This window comes from Elephantulus edwardii, unplaced genomic scaffold, assembly GCF_000299155.1.
Source record: "Elephantulus edwardii isolate Elephantulus edwardi_28Jun2011 unplaced genomic scaffold, EleEdw1.0 scaffold00039, whole genome shotgun sequence".
Lineage (NCBI taxonomy): Eukaryota > Metazoa > Chordata > Mammalia > Macroscelidea > Macroscelididae > Elephantulus > Elephantulus edwardii.
In genome coordinates this window covers 8,134,300-8,160,572 of record NW_006399789.1, presented here as the reverse complement: position 1 = coordinate 8,160,572, position 26,273 = coordinate 8,134,300, and the positions used below count along the sequence as shown (strand labels likewise).

Below are 26,273 nucleotides of genomic sequence, written 5' to 3'. Positions count from 1 at the left end.
CACTCTTGGTGTCAACATCCAGGAAATAAAAAAAACTAATTGCATTGTGGAAATCTGCAATCAGGGACCTCTCCCAAGTAACTGAAGAGCAACTATGTCAGTCTGGAGACTAAGGTGTGCCTGATTCAGGCCATAATCTTTATTATAACTTGCTATACATCCGAAAGCTGGACAATGACTAGAGATGGTAGAAGAATTGATGCCTTTGAGCCATGGTGCTAGAGTAGAGTATTGAATATACCGTGGACTGCTTGGAAAACAAGCAGGCTCATCCCAGAGAGGGAGAAATCAGACTGCTCCTTGGAGTCATGGATTCTGAAGGTTTGTCTGACATACTTTGAGCATGTTACAAGGAGTGACCAGTCCTTAGAGAGAGACATTATGCTTAGAAGGGTGGAGGGACAGCACAGAGAGGAAGACCCTCAATGAGATGGATTGATTCAGTCACTAAGGGGGTGACGGGGTAGGTGTGTCAGAGACAATAAGGTTGCCTCAGGATAGAGCAGGGTTGAAAACTGTGCTACAAAGGGTCACTATGAGTCACAAGTGACTCAGTGACACATAGCAACAAACAACAGCAAAGGAAACAACCAGTTTCAAGAGAACTAATATAATCTCCACCATTGTAAAATCATCACGAGGCCAATAGACAACATCATAATAGTTGGAGAAAAGATTCAAATTGTCAATGATGTTACCTTATTTAGATCCATATTCAACACCCTTGATACCAGCAATTAGGAGAGCAGGAAACATGCTGCTTCAGGGAAGTTGGCACTTGGGACATTTCCTATTTATTGAAGAACAATGATATCAGTTGAAACACTAAAGTGTGCCTGGTTAAGGCCATGTCTTTTTAATCAATTGTTTTTCACCTGAAAGCTGGACAAAGAATAAAAATGACAGGAGAAGAATTGATGCCTTTAAGATGTGGTTCTAGAGAAGAGTACTGAATATCCTACGGATTGAGAAAAGAACAAGCAGATGTCTTAGTAAAGGGCAGCAAGAGTGCTCCTTAGAGGCAAACATGGAGAAACTTTGTCTCCCATACTTTGGGCATGTGACTATAATGGGCTATTCCTTGCAGAGGAACATTATGCTTGGAAAAATGGAGGGTCAGAGAAAGAGAAGAAGATCCTCGGTGAGATGGATTGGCACTATGCCTGTAGCAATGGGGTCAAGTGTGTCAGAAGTGATGAGGAGAGCAAAAGATAGGACAGGGTTTGGGTCTGTTGTTCAGGGTCATTATGAGTTGTAGTCAGCTCAGTAGCACCTAATGACAACAGTAACAATGTTATCCCCAAGCATTCTATTGGCAAGGTCATGGGCAGGGGCTGGGGGGAGATTGCACTGCTAAGCCAAAGGTAGTGATCTCAATCCTACTTAAATTATTTCAAAAAATAGAAAAAAGGAGGAACATTTCCAGAGTCATTCTATGAAGCAAGCATAACCCTAAAACCGAAACCAGGTAAAGATATTACCAAGAAAGAAAACTACAGACCAATATATCTCATAAATAGAATTGCAAAAATACTTAACAAAAATCATAGCCAATAGAATCCAAAAGCACAATAAAAAATATAATTCACCATGACCATGTAGTATTTATAGCAGATATGCAAGGATAACAAGCAAGTTCATCCTGGAGAGGGTGAAGCCAGGCTTCTCCTCAGAGGCAAGGATTCTGAAGCTTCATCTGTCATACTTTGGACATGTTGCAAGGCGGGATCAGTCCTTGGAAAGGGACGTCATACTTGGGAGGGTGGAGGGACATAGCAGAAAAGGAAAACCCTCGATGAGATGGATTGATTCAGTGACCGAGGTAATGGGGATAAGTGTGTTGGAGACAATAAGATTGGCAAAGGATAGAGCAGGGTTTAGGTCTGTTGTACAGGGTTGCTATGAGTTGCCCGTTACTTGATAGCACATAACAACAACAACATGCAAGGAGGGTTTAACATAAGGAAAACAATCAATGTAATTCACCATATTGACAAAGTAAATGAAAAGAACCATATGATCTTAGCAATTAATGCAGAGAAAGTATTTTACAAAATCCAACACCCTTTCCTGTTAAAGACACCCAGCAATATTGGAATAGAAGGGAATTTCCTCAACATACTGAAAAATATCTATGCAAAACAAAAAGCCAACATCATTTTAAACGGAGAAAGACTAAACTTATTATACTTGTGAACAGGGACCAGACAAGAAAGCCTACTGTCACCACTTCTATTCAATATTGTATTAAAAGTGCTTGCTGGGACAATGCAACAAGAGAAAGAAATAAAAGGTATCCAGATTGGCAAAGAGATGGTTAAACTATCTCTATATGCAGCTGATATGATAGTACATGGAAAACTCCAAAGATTCAACAACAACAACAAAAACTTTTAGAGCTAATAGTCCAGTTTTATAGAGTGGCAGGATATAAGCTCAATATCCAAAAATTAGTGGGATTCCTCTACTGTAACAAAGAAAACATAGAGATGAAAACCAGGAAAGTAATATAATTTATAATTACCAACCACAAATTGAGTTACTTGGGAGTGAACCTAACTAGAGATACAGAAGACCTATACAAAGAGAACTACAGAACATTACTGCAAGACACGATAAAAGATCTAAAGAAAGGGGGAAATGTGCCCTGTTTATCGATAGGAAGACTCAATATGTGAAAATTACAATCCTACCAAAAGCAATCTACATGTTCAACTCAATCCCAATACAGATAACAAATTCATTTTTCAAGGAGATCAAAAGGGAAATTGTCCAGTTTATTTGGAGCACAAAGAGACCTCAAATAAGCAAAACACTTGTGAGAAATAATACTATACAGTGGTAGTAACCAAAACAGCATGGTACTATTACAATGACAGGCTTATAGACCAGTGGAACAAAACTGAGAACCCAGAAATGGACCCAGCTATCTATGGTCAACTGATATTCAACAAGTAAATAAAACCTATCAAATACGGAAATCACAACCTCTTCAAGAAATGGTGCTGGCAAAACTGGACTGCTACCTGCAGAAAGCTGAAACAGGATCCACATCTCACATCATGCAGAAAAATCAACTCAAGGTGGATTAGAGACCTGAGAGTAAAATCCAAAACCATAAAGTTCATAAGAGACAAACTGGGTTCAAATTTAGATGACCTAGTCTATGGTACAGCCAGAAACGCACAATCTGGAGAGGATAAATTGATGACTGGGACCTTCTAAAGATTAAATCCCTGTGTGCATCAAAAACTTTCTCCAACAGGGTGAAAAGAAAATCTACTAACTAGGAACAAGCATGAGGCAATACCATTTCAGATAAGAGTCTTATATCAAAAGTTTGCAGAATCCTACTGGGCGTCCACCAGAAAAAAAGACTGATAAACCAATTACAAAATGGGCAAAAGACATGGGAAGAATTTCACAGAGGAAGATATTTGAATGGTCAATGGACACACAAAGAAATGCTCAAAATCACTGGTAATAGGAGAGATGCAAATCTAAATCACAACTTGATACCATCTCTCTCCAGGCAGTGGCAAAGTTTAATAGGGCAGCAAATAATAAATGTTGGAGGGGATGTGGTGAGTTAGGAACTCTTAAACATTGTTGGTGGGATGTCATAATGGAACACACACTCTGGAAGGCACTTTGGTGCTTCCTCAAAAAGCTGAACACAGAAATTCCATATGACCCAGCTATTCCACTGCTTGGAATATACCCCAAGAGAATAAGATCTGAGGTACAAATGGAGACTTGTACACCAATGTGCATAGCAATGTTATTTACCATCGCAAAAACACGGAAACAGACCAGTTGTCCAACCACAATTGAATGGATTGAGAAATTATGAAACTTCGTACAATGGAATACTATGCATCCATGCAGAAGCAATGATTTTGTAAATTACTACCTAAAATAGGAGGAACTGGAAAGCATTATGCTGAGTGAACTCAGTCCCATAAAGACAAATCTTGTATAAGACCATTATTATAGAATGAGTATGAGGATCAAAGTTGGGGAGGGTAGAAGTAGAGGGGTGAGTATAGGGGAGCTAATCACAGGGTCACACAATTTGATAGGGGGTTGATGGAGCTGAAGGAAATGGGGAAGATCTGGTGTGAAAAACAATGTATTCAAACTTTGTAAATAAACCAGTATAATTTTTTTTAAATTATAACCTGTAAAAACCAGAAGAAAAAAATTCCATTTACTAAGTTCAGATAGTGAAACTAGTTTTCCAATGAGCTTAAGATATCTTAAACGTGTGGAGAAGTGTGTCATCTCTTACAATCACTTTTACCATGAATTATTAAAAATTTCGCATTAATTCCTTCTTAACTTATACTCTTTATTCATCAAGTGTATATACTCCAGAGTTCAACTTTTGCTCTCCTGAGTCCTAAGGGGAGATGAGGGAGTCGAGGGAGCTGTGAGGGTCCTCTAGTCGTCACAGTGGGCTCTCAGTTCTCCTAATGGACCTCAGGGGCCAATTTTCCTGTTTCCCCAAAGACAGCTGCTAGGAGCGTGGTTCCCCACCTCTCACTCGGGAAATGTTGCAGTGATAAGGTTCATGTTCAAGTGCAGAAAGGAAGTTAGTAAAAGATATATCTAGGAACAATCCTGTTTTCATGTCTCTAAAATTCATTGGTTATACCTTTCTCTAGACCACTATGTCAAATGTCATCCCAAAAATTCCTTGCTGCTGAGCTGAAACCAATTCTTAAGTGATCTTCCAGAAGGTTTTGGGAGGCTGTGAATTGAAAGGGAGGGTCTTGAGAGATCTATAATTCTCAAGCTTTAATGAGCTTATGTATTACCCGTCCAGCTCCTTTAAATGAAAATTCTGATTAAGTCTAAGAAAGGGTCCAAGATTTTGCATATTTCACAAGCTGTTAGGTGATTCCGTTGCTGATGGTCTGTGGATCACATAGTATATAGGAGATGAACTGAGATAATTCCTAGACATGGAATAAAGCCTTTCCCCCCTGTAGATAATGCAACACTTGGAACTTTATTTTTCTGTTTTTATGGTTTATTTAGCACAAATAAAATGTGCAAACAAGCTTTCTAATCATTTTCTTCACTGTGCAGTCTGGCACTGGGAGAAGTGACTCTAACCGCCAGCCGGGCTGTCATTTCCACAGTGGCTTTGTGGTTCTTGGAGGAGACATTGTGCACAATCTCAGCACCATCAGATTTCTTGCACATCAACAGCACTTTCAGCTCCTTGACACTGGGGACTAGAAATTTGGAGAAGCCACTGGACAACATGTGCTTTGTCTTCTTATTGCTCCCATGACCAATGGTGGGCATCAAGACCTGCCCCTTAAATCTCCGCAACCTGTTGTTGATGCATCTCAGCTTGCGCCAATTATGCTTAATTTTGGCATAACAGTCTGTCTGCTGCCGGATGAACTTCTTGGTCCTCTTTTTAATGATCTTTGTCTTCACCAGGGGTCTGAGGGCATCCTTTATGCCAGCAGGAGATGACTGCCATGTCCATAGAAAGTGCCAAAGGAGCAACACTTAGAACTGTTGGTGCTCTTTTGTTGTATCGCAGATTTTCATCACCTTGTGTTCTAGTGTAGGGTTCATGTAATCATAGGTGTCCCCTTTATCAGACCCTTCTGCTCTCTAGGTATTTTTTTTTCTCTTGCATTCTTCTAACAACTAAACTCATACAAGTGTCTTACTCTGTGCTTTGTTCTCAAGAAGTTTGTATTAAAAAAAAAAAAGTAACGTGATAAGTAAAACCCATGCTAATACTTTTCAATCCACAAGTATTATTCAATTAAAAATAGTTGTGGTCTTTATCTTTGTTTTTGTTGTTTATTGCCGTAGAGTCAAGCATGACTCATAACAACTGTATGAACAAAAGGCCTGAAGGCTTTCTATAACTATCATCATTTATCAAAGTTCATAGAGTTTCCAGAGGCATGTTGTTTAGGAAGTGGATGCTACTCCCGCTTCCAAACCTTTCTTAAATGTGGAGCTCCACCAAACACTGTCCACCATAACGGTAACCGTTATGGCATTTGACACCCCAATGGCACAAGATTCAACATCACAGCAACCCTAGTACCTCAGTACAGCATTTTGACAGAAGAGTGAAGAACATATATTCCATACCTAAAAGAATAGATAGCTAATGTTGTTGTTGTTGTTAAGTGCCATTGGGTCACTTGCAACTCAAAGTACAATAGCTCTGAACCTTGCTCTATCCTGATCCAACGTCATCGTCTCTGACACATCTACCCCCATTACACCAGTCACTGTCAATCCATCTCATCCAGGCTTTTCCTCTTTTGCACTCTCACTCCACCCTACCAAGCATGATGTCCCCTCCAAAGGCTGGTCCCTCCTTGCAACATGGTCAGATGGAGCTTTAGAATCCTTGCCTCCAAAGAGCAGCCTGGTTTCACCCTCTCCACGGTGAACCTGTTTATTCTACTAGCAGTCATGGTATATGCAACACTCTTCTCCAGCACCACAACTCAAAGGCATCAATTCTCCTTCCATCATCCCAAAGTCACTGTCCAGCTTTCTGATGCATAACAAGTGATTGCAAAGACCATGGCATGGTTCAGGTGCACCTTATTCTCCAGACTGACGTTGTTCCTCTTCAATACTCTGGTGAGGTCCCCGACAGAAGATTTTCCATTGTGTTTTGTCTTTTTATTTCCTGACTGCTGGTAGCCAGAGTGTCAATTGTGGAGCCAAGCAAACCGAATCTGTTAACAATCTCTTCACAGTCTATCATGTTTTTCCAATTAGCCCAGTGGTGAGAATCTTTGGTTTTTTTTTTGTTGAGCCTTAATCCATACAGTGATATCTATTGACTTGAGGTATTAGAGCTAGAAGTTAAAAAGTTTTGTTTAAAATCTCAACAAGTCAAGGATTTTTGTAATTATGCCAGGCCATTCCTGAGCTGACAGTACTCAAGTAGACTGAACTGGCTTCACAACCAAAGGCAGTAGACAAATGACTATATTCCATTTACAAACACTCAGACTATTTATGGGAAATCAATTACCTATCCTCTAAATTACATGTTATGTGTAGTATTAATTGAGCATTCATAAAGGAACTGTTGTTGTTAGGTGCTGTCACGTCAACTCTAACTCATAGCGACCTTATTGTAACAGATTTGTCCTCACAGTCTGCTTTGCTTAAACCTGTTGTTGTAATCACTGTCTACCCATCTTCTGGAGGGTCTTCCTCTCCTTAGTTGACCTTGTGTTTTTCCAAGAATGATGTGGTGTTGGTTTTTTTTTCCCCAAGGACTGGCTTCTCTTGATAGCATGCCCAAAAAGTGAGAGAGAAAGTCTTAGCAACCTTGCCTCTAAGGGAAATCACCTGCAAAGTACATAAACACTCAACTAACAAAAGAGGAAGAGGGGTGATGGTGACACCTTTATTCTCAGTTAATGCAGAATTTAGGAATTCTTCTAAATAATCACTGCATTTGGCTTAAAGTCTATAAAAGTTGAAACACACACACAATGCATACCTCGTGCACTCACACTGAAAGCAAGTCAGTCACGACTCTAGCATTTTCTAGATGAATCTTCTTTTTCTTATCTTGTATGCAAGCATTTTAATGAAAAGATTTCTCAGATAGCTTATAGGCATTTCACTAAATCTCCCCAGGCAATTTTATGCAGACTAAGATTTTATTGAGACATCAGGATAAGAATGACCTTCTTTATAAACATCTAGAATCTATTTCAAAATGCTACCGAATTCTAGTCTCTTGTGCTCATTGACCTGACAATTTGGGAAGTTGTTAAGAGCTGCCATGAGGGTTCTGCATTTATGCAGAGTTTTTCATTGCCCGAGAGAGTAAGCATTTACTACCATGATTGGTAACTGACTGACAATGCTGAAAGAGAAAGGAGTAACCTGAAGGCTACATGTATCTCTTTGTGGAACCAGCTGCTTCTACCATGTATATCTGGAAATTCTTTCACCCACCTATTTGTTATTGTTGTGTCCTGTCAAGTTATAACCCACTGATAGCTGACCCTCTAGGAGATTTTTTCAGAAAATAACACAGTAAATTTTTTCAGTAAATAACACAGAATGAAAATTCCCCTGTTCTATCCACCTATTGTTGTTGATATGTGTCATCAAGTCAAAACAGACTCGTAGTTGACTCTCCAGTGGGTTTTCAGAGGCACTAAATTACGAGGGAGGAAATTTCCATCCTTCTCCAGAGGAGCAGCTGGTGGATTTGAACTGTGTGCCTTTCAGACCAGCTGAAATACAGAAAGGACTAGCTCAAGGAATGATGGAGACTGGAAGTTCTGCCTATGACCACAGTTCATCAGAATACCTGTACCTGTTGTTGTTGTTGTTGTTGTTGTTGTTATGTGCCGTCGAGTCGCCTGCGACTCATAGAGACCCTATGTACAACAGCCCTAAACTCCGCTCTGTCCTGTGCCAATCGCACTGTCTCTGACACTCCCATCCCAATTATCCCAGTCACTGAATCAATCCACCTCATAGAGGGCCTTCCTCTCCTGCGCCGTCCCTCCACCCTCCCAAGCATGATGTCCCTCTCCAAGGACTGGTCTCTCCTCTCAACATGTCCAAAGTAAGTTAGACGGAGCCTCAGAATCCTTGCCTCCAAGGAGCCACCCGGTTTAACCCTCTCCAGGACAAATCTATTTGTTTTCCTAGCAGTCCATGGTATTCTCAATACTCTTCTCCAGCACCACAGCTCAAAGGCATCAATTCTCCTTCTATCCTCCTTGGTCATTGTCCAACTCTCTGATGCATAACAGGTGATTGCGAAGACCATGGCCTGTATCAGACGCACCTTAGTCTCCAGAGAGACACCACTGCTCTTCAGCACTTTGGAGAGGTCCCTAGCAGCAGACTTTCCCATGGCAATGCGCCTTTTAATTTCCTGGCTGCTGGTGCCAAGACTATGGAGCCAAGCAAACTAAAGCTGTGTACAATCTCAATCTCTTCACCATCCATCCTGATGCTGCCAATTGTTCCAGTGGTGAGAATCTTTGTCTTCTTGACATTGAGCCTCAATCCATATTGTAGGCTGCAGACGGAGACCTGTACCTAAATTGTAATATCTCAGTTTTTTTTTAAAAGTCCCTCAGATAATAGCACTTATACAGGACAATGATATTTCCCTGTCACCAATCATTCCTTATTGTGTGGTGATTGTTAGGTACCCTTGAGTCAAGTACAACACATTGCAACACTATGAACAACTGACTTGAATCCTGTCCTATCCTGTGCCATCTTCATCAACTCTAACACACTTGAGCCCATTACTGCAGTCACTGTGTCAATCCATCTCACTGAGGTCTTCCTTTCTTTTGCTGATCTCTACTTTACCAAGCATAATGTCTTTTTTCCAAGGAATAGTCTCTCCTAAGACCATGCCCAAAGTATGTGTGATGAAGCTTTGCCATCTTGTCTTACAAAGAACACTCTGGTTATACCTTTTCCAAGACATACCTGTTTGTTCTTTTGGCAGGTCATGGGATATTCAGTACTCTTCTCCAACACCACAACTCAAAGGCATCAATTCTTCTTCTTTCATTCTTATTCATTGTTCAGTTCTCAGATACATAGCAAGTGATCAAAAGACCAGGTGCACCTTAGTCTTCAAATTGACATCATTGCACTTCAGGAATTTTGAGAGGCCCCTGACAGCAGCCTTGCCCAATGCAATATGTCTTCTGATCCCCTGATTCTTCATACCAAGGGCATTGGTTGTTGACAATTCCTATCCTTTCACCATCTATCATGATATGATCTATTGGCCTGGTGGTGATGACTTTTGTTTCCTTGAGGCTGAGATGTAATCTTTGTTGAAGAGTACACTTGTTGATTTCCTGCAGCAAGTGGTTCAAGTCCTTCTCCTCACTTTCAGCAAGTGTAGACTGTTGATGAGTGCTCCTCTGATTCTGATGCCACATTCCTTTTCATAGAGTCCATCTTCATGAATTATTTGTTCAGCATACTGATTGAATATTCATGGAGAAAGGATACATCCCTGATGTACATCCTACCCAATTTTAAACCATTGTAGTATTCTTTTTCTCCATTCAAACTAGGGCTTCTTAATCTAGGTATAAATTTTGTACAAGTATAATTAAGTTTTCTGGGATTCCCATTCTCTCAAGGTTAGCCATAGTTTATTATGATCCACACAGTCAAAAGCCTTTTCACAGTCAATAAAGCATAAATAGACATATTCTTTGCTTTCAACTAGGATCCATCTAACATTAGCAATGATATCCCTGGTGCTACAACCTCCTCTAATTCCTGTTTCAACTTCTGACAGTTCTCTGTCAGTATACTATTCTAGCCTTTTTTTTATGGTCTTTAGTAATATTTTGCTTGCATGTGATATTAATGATATTATTTGATAATGTCTATATTCTGTTCACATTCTCTTCCACATTCTGGATCAATAACTTAGAAACTCCACCAATACCTTAGAACTTCCCAAATCATATTTCTATGAATCTTTCAAAGTATTCTCTCTACTCTGAAAAATAAAGACATTTTCGATTGCAACTTTTCATTTTCCTAGTCAGTAGAAATTGGTTGGCAAATACTCGTATTAATTTGTCAATTAAAGGGGCCAGTTGGATGACCAGGAACACCGCATGCAACACGTGGTGCCTCTAATTAAGACCCAGTCCAGGATTCCTCCTGACCAAAATAAAGCAGATTGAATTTTCATGTAGAAAATAAGACTTAAGCCAGGATTTAATGTAAGAAGGGCTTGAAAAGGAGAAGATTATCGATGATTCGTCATTGTGGTGAATTCTGGCCTCAAGCTTGAATTTGAATTCTGATTGGAAAATGTCCTCACTCATCGTGGGCCGGCCTCCTTTCCTGCAAAATGGAGATGGCCGCCATGAACGTCACATGACTCACTTGTTGGCCTGGAGTTTGTAATGATAAGAGTCTCAGAGCTTCTAAAGCTGTCATTCTGCTTCTCCCTGATACCACCCACCCTATGCATTCAATTTTCACCAGTCCTAAGGGCAAAAGAATAAAAACAAACAAAAATGCAAGAAATGGGGGGGGGGAAATAACCAACCAACACAAACCACAGTCTGCATGGGAAAGATAATAGGAGGAATGCTGGAGAAAGTTCTGGAATCATTGTCCTTCCTTTACAAGTAATGGAATGAAATTAAGGACTTTACATAGAATAACTGAACAGCTCTCTCCTTTCACTTGCCCTTTTGCTACCATGCTCATCCTGCTAAAGAACCAGATTTTATGCTTTAATTATGTTTGCATTCCTTTGTCGGTGACCACTCTAAAAAGGAAATATGCTGTATTTTCCACAGATTCAGAGGAAAGCCCCACTGGGGAAAAGAACAAAACTCTTCAAAGCGCTTGATTTCCCCTACTCAGCCACAACCACCCGGTAGTACCATCTGCCCTCATGGCCAAACTGAACAGAGCTATTGGAACCTCAAAGTCACTTTGACCTGCAGCTCTCTGAGGCTGCCTAGATAGGATGAGGTGACTGGAGGCGTCTAGATCCCTCCAGAGACGCTGCTTTTCCGGTTGCCCAAAGTTTTCTACCTTTTTTTTACCTATGGAGGTAGAAAAATCCACAGTGAGAGGAGAAAATGCTCAGAAGGAACTAGAAGAGAAATGCAAAGATACTTCTCATTTCTAAATAAAAAGATTTTTATACAGATTGGCTGTATTAAAACTCAACCTGGTGGACAACTTTAGCTCAGCAAGCCACATTTTCTGCACACATGTAAAGGATAAGACCGAGAGCCATCATTTGGGATACTCAGTAGTATTACATTCCTTCGGAAGGGTTTGGAATATTGGGGGACATACAGCAATTACCTTTTACTTGCCTCAAGACTAGATTAATTGTCAGGAATTACATATTCAGAATAATTTGAACCTTTTTGAATGCCCTGTCAAGTTAACAGCTTATAGAACTGCTCATTGTAATGGTTTGAACCTGTGTCGGCAGATGAGCACTCCTGAGTCCTTGAAAACATATTTTCCATCTTTAGATCCCTGCCAGCAGCATGTTTGTGAGATGCAATGCTCGGGCACCCAGGTGATGTTCTCCTCTCCCTCTCTATCCCCCTAATAAACCTCCTGGGACCCAATTATACTGCAGTTACTTCACTAGCAGATATTTCAGCCCTGCCTTTTATAGGAGTTCTCTTACTTTTCACCAAGTGCCCTAGAATCAAAGGTGTGTTTGGTATCTGCTCCTGTGTACTGGACCGACTCATACATTACTGAGCTTGTAAAGAACATAAATCTTGCTTTTTTTTTTTTTTAGTGTACATGAATAAAGCTGGTTGATGGAGGTGTAAAGTACCTTGATTTGTTTATCTTTGGAATAAGATTCAGTTCACTAACTGAAGTCATTACATTTCCTTTTTAGCCCTCACCTCTGAATGCACTGGATGAAAAGGTCCAAATAAGTAAAACTGTTTCTCCTAGATAGCGCAAAATGGTGGACTTTAGGGAAACTTATAATATTGTTTATTAAAGGAAAAGAATTTAGAAGATGTGGTAGTTACATAGTTAGACAAGCTTTTTTATAAACTAAGAAATCTCAACTCATCTTACTTCCAGAACCAGATTCTTAATTATAAAGTTAAAATATGGTTACGGTGAAAGCGATGTCATTGATATTCCAAATACTGGTAGAATCCCCCACAGTGAAAGAGATTTAATGAAGTTTCAAACCTAAGACATACTGAGAAGAAAGGCACAATTATGTACTTTCAAAACCTGTAAATCACAACACAATGTTGTTCAGTGGGGGGCTGGCTGAATTACAAGCCCCCACGGTGACAAGTGAACTCAAACTCACTGACATTCTTGAAGAGGCTGCTAGATGGGCAACATTTCCTTCTGTTATCCATTAGATCATCATGATTTGGAGTCATCTCAAAAGCAAATAACAGCCCTTACCAGGGTACATAAGGTGTGATCCTGGTTCCCGTTGTAACTTAAAGGGGAAATATGCACAATGTCCAGAACCCTTGATGTCCTGCAGATGAAGGAGGAGGATGTCCTCAAATTCCTTGCACCAGGAATGCATTTGGGAAGCACCAACTTTGACTTCCCGATGGAACAGTATATGTACAAAAAGAAAAGTGATGGCATCTACGTCATAAACCTGAAGAGGACCTGGGAGAAGCTTCTCTTGGCTGCTCATGTCATTGTTGCTATTGAAAAATCCAACTGATGTCAGTGTCATATCCTCCAAAAACACTGGCCAGAGAGCTGTGCTGAAGTTTGCTGCTATTACTGGGCCACTCCTATTGCGGCTCACTTCACTCCTGGAACCTTCACTAACCAGATCCAGGCAGCCTTCTGGGAGCCTCATCTTCTGGTGGTTACTGATCCCAGGGCTGACCACCAGCCTCTGGCAGAAGCCTCTTACATTAACTTGCCCACCATTGCCCTGGGCAACTCACATTTGCCCTTGCATTATGTAGACATTGCTATCCCATGCAACAAGAGAGCTCACTCCGTGGGTCTGATGTGGTGGATGCTGGCCTGGGAAGCCCTGTGCATCTGTGGCACAATCACCTGGGAGCACCTGTGGGAGGTCATTCCTGATCTGTATTTCTACAGAGATCTGGAAGAGATTGAAAAGGAAGAGCATACTGCTGTTGAAAAGGCTGTGACCAAGAAGGAGTTCCAGGGAGAATGAACGGCCCCTGCTCCTGAATTCACTGCTCTTCGGCCTGAGGTTGCAGGCTGGTCTGAAGGTGTCCAGGTGCCCTCTGTGCCTATTAAGCAGTTCCCTACTGAAGACTGGAGCGCTCGGCCCACAACTGAAGGCTGGCCTGCAGCCCCCACTGCTCAGACCACTGAGTGGGTCTTAACAACCACCAAGTGATCTTGAAATGTCTTAAAAAGTGGAAATAAGGTTGACTGAAAAGAAACAATACATTTTGTAAAAAGAAAATTAAAAGAGCAACAGCAAGTTTGTTGCAAAAAAAAAAAATCCACCTCGATTAATCTAAAATAGAATGTTTACTTTGTCAATTATTTATTATTACTAAGGAAGCATATCTTTTACATAATTTGTACTTGGGATTACAGACAAAGATACATGTTCCAAAGGAATTTGTTTTCTCTTCGGGAAAATTAAATACTTTTTAAGCCAATTTAAAATCTAGCCATCCAAGGGATATCAGTTAGAAGAACTTGATTTAATACTTTCGGTCTCAGCAATTGATAAGCAATAAAAAATGAGAGCATAAAAGAAGAATAGTATTTATGATACCCATCAGTGGATTCCTTTTTGCTTCCATGGTACCTGATACTAGGTAGTCCTCAGTAAAAAAAAAAAAAAAATACTAAGTGAATGAATAAGCAATTTGCAAGGAATTCATGATTTAAAAAAGTCTCAGAACAAATTTGAAGCATTGAAGCCCAAATGAGTTGTGGAATGACATCAAGGATATCATCCATGAAGAGAGCAAAAGGTCATTACAAAGAAGGTGGGGAAGAGATGGATGTCAGAGGAGACCGAAAATTACACCACAGTGATGAGAAGCTAAAACAAAGGATAAAGTAAAACAGCTGAACAGAGATTTCAAAGGGCAGCTCAGGCAGACAAAGCAAAGTGTTATGACGGAATCTGTAGAGAGACGGAATTGGAGAATTAAAAGGGAAGAACTTGTGCTGCATTTCTTAGACTGAGAGAACTGAAAAACAAATACAAGTCACAAGTAACTATATTGAGAGGTACTTTAGGCAATATACTGAATGGCCCAGGAAGCACCAAAAGAAGATAGAGGGGATACACAGAGCCGCTGTTTCAAAAAGAACTGACTGACACTGAGAAATTTCAAGGAGTGCCATGTGAGCAGGAGCCAGTGGTATTGAAGGAGGAAACTGAAGCTGCACTGAGGACATAGGCAAAAACTAGGTCCTCAGGAATTGATGGGAAACCAATTTCTTGTTTCAATTAATAAATGCAGCCCTGGATGTGCTCACCAGTCTATGCCAGGAAATTTAGAGGACAGCTGTCTGGCAATAGATTAGAAGAGGTAGGTCTTCATTTGTTTCCACTCCCAAGAAAAAGTTGTATAACACAATGTGGAAACTACAGGACAGTATTATTGATATCACATGCAAGCAAAGTACTATTGAATATCACTCAAAAACAGCTGGAACAGTACATAAATTGAGAATGACCAGAAGTTCAAGCAGGATTTAGAAGAGGCTGTGGCACCAGGGAAATCATTGCTGATGTCAGATGCCTGACTGAAAGAATACCAGAATAATGTCTATTTTCTTTTTCTTTTTTCACTACACAAAGGCATTTGACTGTGTGGATCTTAACAAGTTATGATCAGCATTGAGGAGAATGGGAATCCCAGAGCACTTAATTGTGCTCATGCAAAAACTTATACCTAGACCAAGAGTCTTTTGTGCAAACAAATTAAGGGAACAAGACATGGTTTAAAATTAAGAAGGGAGTGTGTCAGAGTTGTATTCTCTTTCAATACCTAGTCAATCTGTATGCTGAGCAAATTATTCAAGGGACTCTATGAAAAAGGACTTAGAATTAAGATTGCAGGAAGACTCATTAATAACCTGCATTATGCAGATGACACAACTTTGCTTGTTGAAAGTGAGGAGGATTTGAAGCTCTTGTTACAAAAGATCAAAGAATACAGCCTTTATATGGATTGCATCTCAACATCAAGAAAACAAAAATTCTTACCACCAGACTGATAGGCAACATCATGGTATATGGAGAAATTATTAAAACTGTCAACAACTTCATCTCACTTGGATCCACAAACACCCTTAGTACCAGAAATCATGAGATGTACTGTATTGAAAAAGTTTTCCGTTAAGGACGTCTCCAAATTATTGAGGAGCAATGATGTCAGTTTGAGGACTAAGGTGCTTCTTATTCAGGCCATGATCTTTCTGATCACTTGCAATGCATCTGAGAACTGGGAAATGAATAAGGATTATAGAAGAATTGATGTCTTTGAGTTGTAATGTTGGAGAAGAGCACTGAACATCCATGGACTACCAAAAGAACAAATATATTTTGGAGAAAGTGTAGGCAGAGTGCTCCCAAGCATGTTGCTAGGAGAGGCTATTCCTAGGACAGGGACATGATACTCTGAAAGGCAGAGGGCTTATGAAGGAGGAAGACTCTCAACCAGATGTACTGACACAGTGACTGCTGCAAAGGGCTCAAATTTATCAGAAAGTGTGAGGATGGCACAGGATAGTACAATGTTCAGATCTGTTGTTCATGAGGTTGGTATGGATTGTACTCAACAACACTTAGCAATGTCCATGATTTCATTAATAAGATATATCAAAACATACCAGTCAGTTAATGCTGGAGAGCTGATTTCATTACAATGGGCCATGCTGGTCTTTCAAGAGTGAACTGGCCACTTTCTGTGTCATCTAAGACCTCTGGATCCTTTCTATTTTCTTCTCATTTGCTGTTTATTAATATATCACCAACAAATGCATAAGAAGAATATATCATGCATATTACAAGATCTGAATATTGGTTATGTCTCTTCTAGAAAGTTGGATAAGATTATATATTCAGGGAATTGTTTATTAATAGCTCTGATCATAGAGAATATGTTTCAATGAGAGGTTTATAGGCTATAAACAAAACAGCATCTATAACAAAATTGTTGATAATATGAGCTACATAGGAAATACTTTGTTTCAGGCTGTATCCACAGTACACAAATAATGGAAACATGGTAAAATGTATATCTGAGTGTCTTGAGGTGAAAGTAAAGCCACATGTCCAAAGTATGTAAGATGGAGCTTCAAAATTCTAGCCTCCGAAGAGAAACTTGGTTTCACCCTTCCAAGACAGACCTGTTTGTTTTCTTGGCAGTGAATAGTATGTTATAGAAGAACTGATCCATGATTAAATTAATATATAGCTCAGAATTAAAGTAATTTTATGGGAATATTCTTAGTCATGCATAACATAATCGTAGCTCCCTGGATTCAGAAATTTTTTAAAAATCACAATAATGCATGTGATGGGGGAATGAAATTTCAGGACTGTAACTGTGCCCTGAATGACCATCAACGTGCATATTTATTGAGAATACATTTATAAAGATGAATTCTTTCCAATAGCTGTAAAATCAAACTGTTTGCTTCACGTGGTTCTTGAAGATTTTTCAGCTTGTTTTGCCTTTTGTTTAATCCTCAAAAGACCTTCTGTGACAAAATACTCGTTAAGACAAAGTATCAGTATAAGCTACAGTTCACCTATCTTCATCACAACGATGATAAATTTAAGCAAAAAACAAAAAGGGGAAAGGTGGCTGGCTCTCCAGTTCTTGCCACAAATGTGCCTGTAGAAACTTTCACCAAAGCGGTGTCTTAGAACAACTTCACTTCATAAGGATTCTGTTTGGGGAGACAATCTGGTTCATTTTCAGTTTTAAGTAATAACATTTATTTGAATTTTCAATTATTTTTTATTTATAATTTCTATAATTAACAACAAGCATACTTTCCAGAATACCTTACACATAGTCATGAACAACAAACAGTAATATTTTTTTCTAGCACTAAGACTTCTGTGCTTCCTTTGACAGCACATATACTAAAACTGAAATGATAAAGAGAAGATTAGTATGGCCCCTGCGCAAGGATGACATGAAAATTCATGAAGTGCTCCATATTTTTACAATGGAATATTAAACAGCACACAGGAGCAACGATTTTGTCAATTATTACCTAACTTGGGAGGGACTGGAGAGCATTATGCTGAGTGAACTAACTCAGTCCCACAAGGACAAATATTGTATTAGACCATTATTGTAGAATGAGGATGAGGATCTAAGGGTGGGTGGAGGAGGGTAGAGTCGGGTGGAACCAAAGTGTTGAGGATGTTCAGGGGGATTAATCATGGAGTAGTACAATTTGATGGGTGAAGCGGGGAGGTAAAGTGGAAGAATCTGTTCTCAAAAACAATGTATTCAAATTCTGTAAGTAAACTAGTATAAAAAAAAGAAGAAAATAGTAATACTTCTGCTCTACCTTAGAAATTTAAGAATAAATAGAAACTTTCTATTTTATTGTTCCTTGTAGTTTGAAGGCGTCAATGATTTATAACCACAAGAGATGATTTGAAAAATAAAGGGAAAAAAAAGACCCAGAAGTGAGCTATTCATCAAATACTCATGCTGTTGTTGTTGCTAATGTGCCCTTGAGTTACCTACAACTCATGGCAACCTTATGTGCAACAGCTCTGACCCCTGCCCTGCCCTGCCCTGCCCTGGGCTAATCTCAGTGACTCCGACACACCAACCCCCATTGCCCCACTTACTGTATCAATCCATCTCATTCAGGTCTTCCTCTCCTGCCATGTCCCTCCACCCTTCCAAGCATGATGTCCTTCTTCAAGGATTAGTCCCTCCTGGCCACATGCCCAAAGTATGTAACATGGAGCTTCAAAATCCTAGCCTCCAAGGAGAAACTTGATTTCAGTCTTTCCACGACAGATCTAAGAGCATTTGAGAATAATTCCATTATGTAAGGAAGAATACTGATTTTCAGGTAGTGCAAAAATTTCCCATGTGACCATGTCAACAGTCATGTGAACTGTATAGAGATATTATTTCATTTACTTGGATGGATAATTTTTTAGAGAGATCTGATTATTTTCCCAATAACCATAGTGAATTATAAAAATAATTCTTTATTCAGAAACTCTTGTTACCCATACTCAGTTTTCTCTTCCAGCTTCATTATGACCCCCGGACTCTGGTAAACCAGCACCCCATTAGGCTAGATAATATTTTAGCAAATTATATCAGAAGATAGGAGAGAACTCTTTGATAGATATACATTTAGTTGGAGAGGGGAGATGGCTCCTCAGAATCTGCCTCTCAAAGAAAACTATTAAGTCCACTTCACTATAACATCTCAGCATGTCGTAGCAGAATTTAAAATATCAAATATGCCATCTTTCAGATGAGCATATATTCTTGGTGCTAAACTCAGTGGTTTCTAATCTTGAGTAACCATCAGAATCACCTGGAAAGATTTTTAACAACTCAGATGCTCCAGCCAGCCCCAGGGGAGCAGGGTGGTGGTCAACCATTGGTGTGTTTTTGACAGCTCTCCAGGTGGTTGTTCTGTGTAGCCAGATTGAGATTCACTGATATAGCTGAAATGGAACCAAGACTGTCATCACTGGCATAGAAGCTACATTTCTTTGCCCCATCAGCTTGGTAAAAAAAGCGTGCTTGTGGATAGTCTCACTATTTCTATGTGGAAGCCTTGTATATTTCCCAAACAAACTAGAAAGTTGTGTCTACCAGAGAATTCCTGTGGGATATTACTAAAGAGTTCATGGTTAATTGATGGGCTGAATTAATGGTGAGCATTAAGACAGACTGAACCTCAAAATTCAGGCAGATTAACAAAGTGACCAATGTGGAGGTACAGATGTCAAGTTTAACTTTGACTTTCCTATCACTCACAAGACAAGCATGGATGGTAATAAAAAGGATGCTTTCTTTCCTTTACCAGTCAAGTGTGCACTGACCAGACCGTGGAAAAACCTAGGTCTTCCAGATCGACATAGGAGGAGAGGTATAATTAGCTTGAGTCTGCAAAGAATAAACAGCTGCCTGAAAAACAACTTCTAGAAATCTAGAAGGGAGCCAGGATCTGTCCTGAAAGTACCCTTCCTTTAATAATCTTATGCACAACAAAATCCCTAGAAATTATTTAAATACTTAATGTATCCTTTTACTGTACCCAACTCTATATGTGTGTATAGTGAACAGGGAAGGTAGAAAAGGAATGGAGAATATTACCACTGAGATTCTACCCTTGGGGTATCATTGTGAAAGCAGCTAATGCTTAAGTCTATTAAAGTAGATGAGAGTTAGAAGCAAATAATGTATTTGGTATAAAAAGAAGATAAATGCACTATACCTATATAACTGCATTACTGTTGTTTTGTTGTTAGCTGACATCAAATCGTCTATGACTCGTGACGAGCCCAGGGACAGCAGATCTGAGCCTTGCACTTTTCCTGCACCATCTCACACTCTCTGTCCTGCTCAAGCTCGTTGCTGTAGTCATTATGTCAAGCCATCTTTTCAAGGGTTTTCCTGTTTTTCCTGACCCTCTAAAGGATTTTCCTCTCTTTTGTTAACCCTTAACAGGATTTTCCTCTTTTTTCATGACGCTCCTTTTCCTAGCATGATGTTGATTTCCAAGGACTGGCTTCTCCTAAAAATATGCCCAACTCAAGTGAGATAGTTTTGTCGTCCTTGCCTCTAATGAGCATTCTGGCTGCACTTCCTTCCAGACGACTTTGTTCTTTTGGCAGACCATAGTACGTTCAATATTCTTCACTAATCCCACAGTTCAAAGGCATCAGTTCTTCTTCTGTCTTCCTTATACATTGTCCAACTATCAGATACATAAGAACTAAAGGTTTGAATATACTAAGGCACAGAATGGTGCCCCTTCATAGAACTAAATGATATGAGATACATAAATATCTATATTGTGTGTGTGTGTATCCAAAAAGATAAACTTGACACCCATCCAAGCGTAGCAAGAAGCTATCTATTATTTTTATTATTATTAAATTTTATTAGTTTTAATGAACATTTACAGAGATTTGGGGTTTTCATTCCTTCATTGTTGCACTGTTTTCTCTACCCTCCTCCCCAGTTCATTCTTCTTCCCCCTCCCTGAATGTCTGTTTTAATTGTCCAATTGCTACAGTGCTTGTCAAAGCCAGTTCTGATTAATCTCCTTTGTCAGTGTGTCCTTTGCCATTCCCTATCACTCCTCCCTAAGAGAGACTTCACCCTGATTCATAAGGAAAAGGGAATGGCGTATTCTCTTAGCTACTTCCTGCTGAAAAGGGATGCTGTGGGTTTCAGGGTGAAGATCTTCTCTCACTACTCTAAAGGGCCCCTTTGGCAGTAGGAAACACATAGACTATTATGGAGATTGACTTTGGAATTTAGATGCACTGTTATCAATTGTGCTTAGCCGTACATGTTCATATCCTTGAAGATGTATCATGGAGGTGTTGCAACCTAGAAGACACAAATTTAACAAGTTAAAAGTACATGAGTCAAAAATTAGCAAGCAATAATATTCCGAGTAGAGGTTCTAGTAGTGGCACAAATCAAGTTACAGAGGGAAGGTGGTTCTTACAATAAAAGGCCTATAGACTAGCACTTTGTCTATTATAGTGTACAGGTTAGGAACCACAAAATGTAGAGGCTCAGCTATGTCATTTATGAAGAAGCTATCTAATTATTAATTTAGTCAACTGCCTATAGTTAAGCATATGTCTGTATATAAATGGTTTCATAATCAGAAAGCTACTAAAACTCAAAAAGCCTTTTGAAATATCATTAAAATTATTAAAGTCACACCTACAAATTTACCAACAAAAACCAATTATAATACACTTTTTGAGCTCAATAACTTGACTTCATTTATTATAAGAGTAAAAAAATCTTATTTATTCTATTACATTCAATACACTCATTGAAGATCTATCATGGGTTTGGCGTTGTAGAGAGTAAAAAATAATACAGTATTTTGTAATGATTACCATACACAGATTGAACATTTAGAGAATGTTCAGAATTATTACATAAGACAGCATGTATTTAAATTCTCATTTAAATAGATGCTATTACAAAATAATGTCGAATGGAAACATTCAGTACAATCAGTAGTTGGAAGAATATAAAAGAAAGCTCATCAGAGCCATAGAGCTCAGTTTCAATCTTTCCTCATTCCAGCAAATCTTCCTGAAACAGCACTTTCATCAATAACAAATATTGGCTTCCAACTGCCATTAAATCATGTCTGGTTCCCTTGCACCGGAATACAGGCTAATTTAGAGTTGAAAGTCTCTAATCTTTTTTCACACTCTCCTCCTGTCAAGTCAGTGCATATCCTTTAGTTAGGATTTCTATTTTGCCATCGTAAACCCAAAATTCCATACATAAGGCAAAAGAAGAGTGAAGACATTCAAGCAATATATATTTTTATAATCTGAAAGCATAATACCCCACTGTTGTTGCTATAGCTATGTACCATTGACCCATAGCTGATCCTTCCACAAGTTTTCAGATGCAGTAAATCAACAGGAGAAGAGTGTCCATCTTTCTTCAGCAGAGCAGCTGGTTATCTGAACCACGTGCCTTGGGGATGGCAAAACAGCTCGTTACCACTAGGCCACTAGTGCTCCCTAGAATAACCCTTACAGAAACTATTTTTTGCTCTTAAAGTCTTCACCTGATTGGATGAGGCCCACCCACAGTACAGAGGGTAATCTGCTTTACTAAAGGTTAATTGACTTATTCCCAAATAACTATTTCATAATAGAATCTATGCTACTATTTGTTCCAACAACTGGGCACACAGCCTAGCTAAGACTACACATAAAATTAGTTATTACAGCCTGTTATGGCTTTTTACTCTAAACTGAGTTGAGAAAATTATAAGGAAGTATTCTAGTTAAAAATATTTGCAACCCGAGTTAGTTCAGAATACATTTTTAAAAATTAGAGAAATAGTAACTGAAATAACTTGTTTTTTTTTAGGAACCAACCTATATTTTAAATGTTAATTTAATTGCTAGATAACTAACTTGTTAAATAAATATTAAATTCATAGAATTTTAAAATAAATAGGTATATGATGCACACAGAGATATTTTTAGTACTTCTCCAAGTTCAATCAAACTTCATTTAAAGTTCACACTTGACAGGGAAAAAACCCAAAACATCTCTTTTTTTTTTAGTGGGGATTTATGGAGGAATCTTACCAGGAGGACATGGATTCCTGAACTCCAAATATAGAAATATTAATAAGTATGTTCAAAATAATAGCAGAGAATTTTCTAATTTCAAGATATGACTTTGTATTTTGACATAATTATCAGTTCAACTGTAAATTAGCACGTCTTTCAAATAGGTTTTCCTAGAGGCACTCTATTTTAGGTGTCATCTAGTCAATTCCTATTTATAATAGAAGGCAACACTGTCTGGTCGTGAAAAACTCTCACCACTGTTTCTATGTTTGAGTCCATTGTTGACATCACTATGTCAATCCATCTTGTTGAGGTGGCAGCGTCTTTTTACTGACCCTCTCGACCTTATTAAGCCTGATGTCCAGAGCAATATCACATACATTCAAATAGAGAAATACGGCTTGCTATTATTTAATTCATACATACTGTCTTCAAGAAATTAACCTCTCTTTGAAATTTACTGATTTACTAAATGATTTGGCAGCCAGCTATTGTATAGATTTCTATTTCCTTTCACTTATATTCCTATGGGGTCTTGGAATCAGAGAAAGAAAGTAGTAACGTGTTAGTTTTCTACAACTACAGAGGAGAGGAAAATGATAAGAGACAAAAATACAGATTTGTATCAATATAGGACAAGGAGTGTGTTTCGTAACTCAGTTCTTTGTTGATTAACCCATTTAAACAACCAAGCTTTGTTTAAAAGAGAAGAAGCATCCCTTCCTCTTTTTAACTCGCATTCTGTTCCATCATTGTGAAATGTTAAGCTGGAGAAACCTATCCAGTTGACCCAAAATGTAGTGGTTTTCTTTGAGTGTTAAGGAAGAAAATTAATCCAATTACTCTAAGCATTCTTCAATGTACGCAGCACACTTGTAAATTAAAATGAGGGATCTAGTGCAGATTACAATAAACACACTGCGTATTTTCCTTCTTTGAGAAATAACAATACCCACTTAGAGGACAAAGACACTGTGAGGATTTGCCAGATTAATTTGGAAACCCAAACCTTTGGAAATGGAGTAAGAATGCAATAAATGTCATTGGTATTACTGAAGGATTCTGTCAGAATAGGCTATGTTCTGCTACAGTAACAAATACGCCTTGAAATCTCAGAAAGTTTAATACAATATAGATCTATTTTCTTCTTCCATCACAGCTTAATGACACTCTTCTCCAAGCGTTGACTTAGGAATACAGTCTACTTTCACTTGAAGCTTCACAATTTGGAACACATAAGTTATTATGGAAGAAGAAGAAAGGACTGGAGGAATATTCTTTTTATTGGGTGTCATTGAGTCACCTCTAACTCATAGTGACCCTGATTATAACAGAATACCATTTTCAGAGTAGTATGTTGGAGCCTGTTGTGGAATGTTGAGGAGGAAGGGAGGGTCTCTGGCCAGGACAGATCGCCTAAGCTCCAGAAAAGTGTAAGTCTCGATGGCTTTTAATATCAGGTAGAGAAAACTCCCCTGTGTTTGGCTGTACCGGCTTGAGAAAGCTTGCCACCTGGGAAGACAGCTGCCTCATCTGTTGAACTAGGAGTGGAGGCTAAGGTTCTCCTAACCAATCCACATGTCCATTATCTGTAAGCCCACCCTATATAGTCTCCCTGTGTATATAAGTGCACTTCAGATCCCAATAAAATTGAGCTGGATTGATTCTCTGATCCTCTCTCGGAGTGGTATATCTCTGTCATGCTTACTTCCATCAGGGTGTTGCTGTTAAGTTACCGGCAAACAGATGGCACCAGGAGCCTTTTGTTACAGTCACTGTGACAGTCCGTCGTGGGGCTAGTCTTCCTCTTTTATGCTGAATCTTCTTGTTGCTGTGTGCCATCAAGTCAATTCCATCTTGTCACACACAACCCTGCCCAGTAGGGTTTACTATGCTATGCTCTTTACAGGAGTAGATTTCCATACCTTTCCCCCTTCAGAACCACTAGATAGATTTAACATTTCAATTAGCATCCTAGTGCTTAACCATCAATTCACCAAAGCTCCTTCTGCCATCTATTTTATCAAATAGTATGTCCTTCTCCAATGATTAGCCTCTCCTAATAACATGTCCAGAGCTGAAAGGATTGGAACTGTCAATAATTTTACCTTCTGTGCATCAACCATCAAAACAGCCTTGGTACCAGCAGTCAAGAAATAAGGAGATGCATTACATTGGACAAGTCTTCTGTCAGGGACTGCTTCAAAATGATGAAGGGCAATGACATCAGTCTGGAGACTAAGGTGTGCCTGATTCAGGCGGAGATCTTCTCAATCACTTGCTATGCATCCATGACCTGAACAAAGAATAGGATGACAGAAGAGAAATTGCTGCCTTTGAGTTGTGGTGCTAAAAAAGGGTACTCAATATCTCATGAATTGCCAAAAGAAAGAACAAAAGTGCAGTCTTGGAGAAAGTGCAGCCAAAGTTCTTTTTGGAGGAAAAGATGGCAAAACTTCATCTTTCATTCTTTGGACATGTAGCTAACTAGGTGAGGCTGTTGCTTAGAAAGGGACATCATGCTTGGAAAGATGGAGGGTCAGCAAGAGAAGAAGACCTTCAAGAACACAGATTGACGCTATGACTTCAACAATGTGCTCTAGTGTGTGAGACATAATGAGGACAACACAGGATAAGACATAGTTCAGGTCAGCTGTTCACAGGGTCACTGTAAGTCATACTTGGCTCCATGGCACCAACAACACTAAGTCTAAAGTCAACAAGATGAAGTCTGGTCATCTTCCCATCTAAGGAGCAGATACCCAAAACTCAAATTTGGCTGTAAAATAAGTTTTGACTTATGGTGACCCTATATCAGATCTCAAAGTAATAAATCATAACAGTAAGAGACTGATTATCTTTCTTCCATGGGATCATTGGTGGATTTAAACCATCAGAGATACGCAGTATTTGGATTAGCAGCACAACTCACTATGGGCTACCAAGACAGATATTATTTTCTCCTAGTCCAAAGCAAAGATTCTCACCACTGGACCAATCGGTAGCATCAGGATGGATGGCGAAGAGATTGAGATTGTTCACAGCTTCAGTTTGCTCGGCTCCATGGTCAACACTCTTGGCACCAGCAGCCAGGAAATATAAAACTGTATTGCGATGGGAAAGTCTGTGGTTAGGGACCTCTCTAAAGTACTCAAGAGCAACGGTGTCTCTCTGGAGACTAAGGTCCGTCTGATACAGGCCATGGTCTTTGCAATCACTTGTTATGCATCAGAGAGTTGGACAATGACTAGGGAGGATAGAAGGAGAATTGACGCCTTTGAGCTGTGGTGCTCGAGAAGAGTATTGAATGTTCCATGGACTGCCAAGAAAACAAACAGATACATCCTAGAGAGGGTTAAACCAGACTACTCCTTGGAGGCAAGGATTCTGGGGCTTCGTCTGACATACTTTGGACATGTTGTAAGGAGAGACAGGTCCTTAGAGA

The 26,273-nt window shown here is 39.3% G+C and overlaps 2 protein-coding genes across 2 annotated transcripts in view; one reads left to right on the top strand and one right to left on the bottom strand.

Annotated features, from left to right (window-relative positions):
• The window catches only part of PDE7B (phosphodiesterase 7B), a 541,867-nt gene that overhangs the window by 208,406 nt on the left and 307,188 nt on the right, over positions 1-26,273 (top strand). The window lies entirely within an intron of this gene.
• Positions 5,071-5,598, bottom strand: LOC102855727 (60S ribosomal protein L32-like). Its single transcript, XM_006884999.1, has 2 exons — positions 5,575-5,598; positions 5,071-5,493 (listed from the first exon to the last, which is right to left on the bottom strand). Exons 1-2 carry the CDS (start codon positions 5,596-5,598, stop codon positions 5,071-5,073), a joined length of 447 nt encoding a protein of 148 aa, XP_006885061.1.

What these genes read in the sequence shown, in the direction of transcription:
- LOC102855727 (XM_006884999.1), bottom strand. Translation starts at nt 5,598, where the DNA reads ATGAACCCTACACTAGAACACAAG. An exon ending in ACCCTACACTAGAACACAAG is followed by an intron (nt 5,494 to 5,574) that starts GTGATGAAAATC and finishes TGGACATGGCAG; the next exon opens with TCATCTCCTGCTGGCATAAA.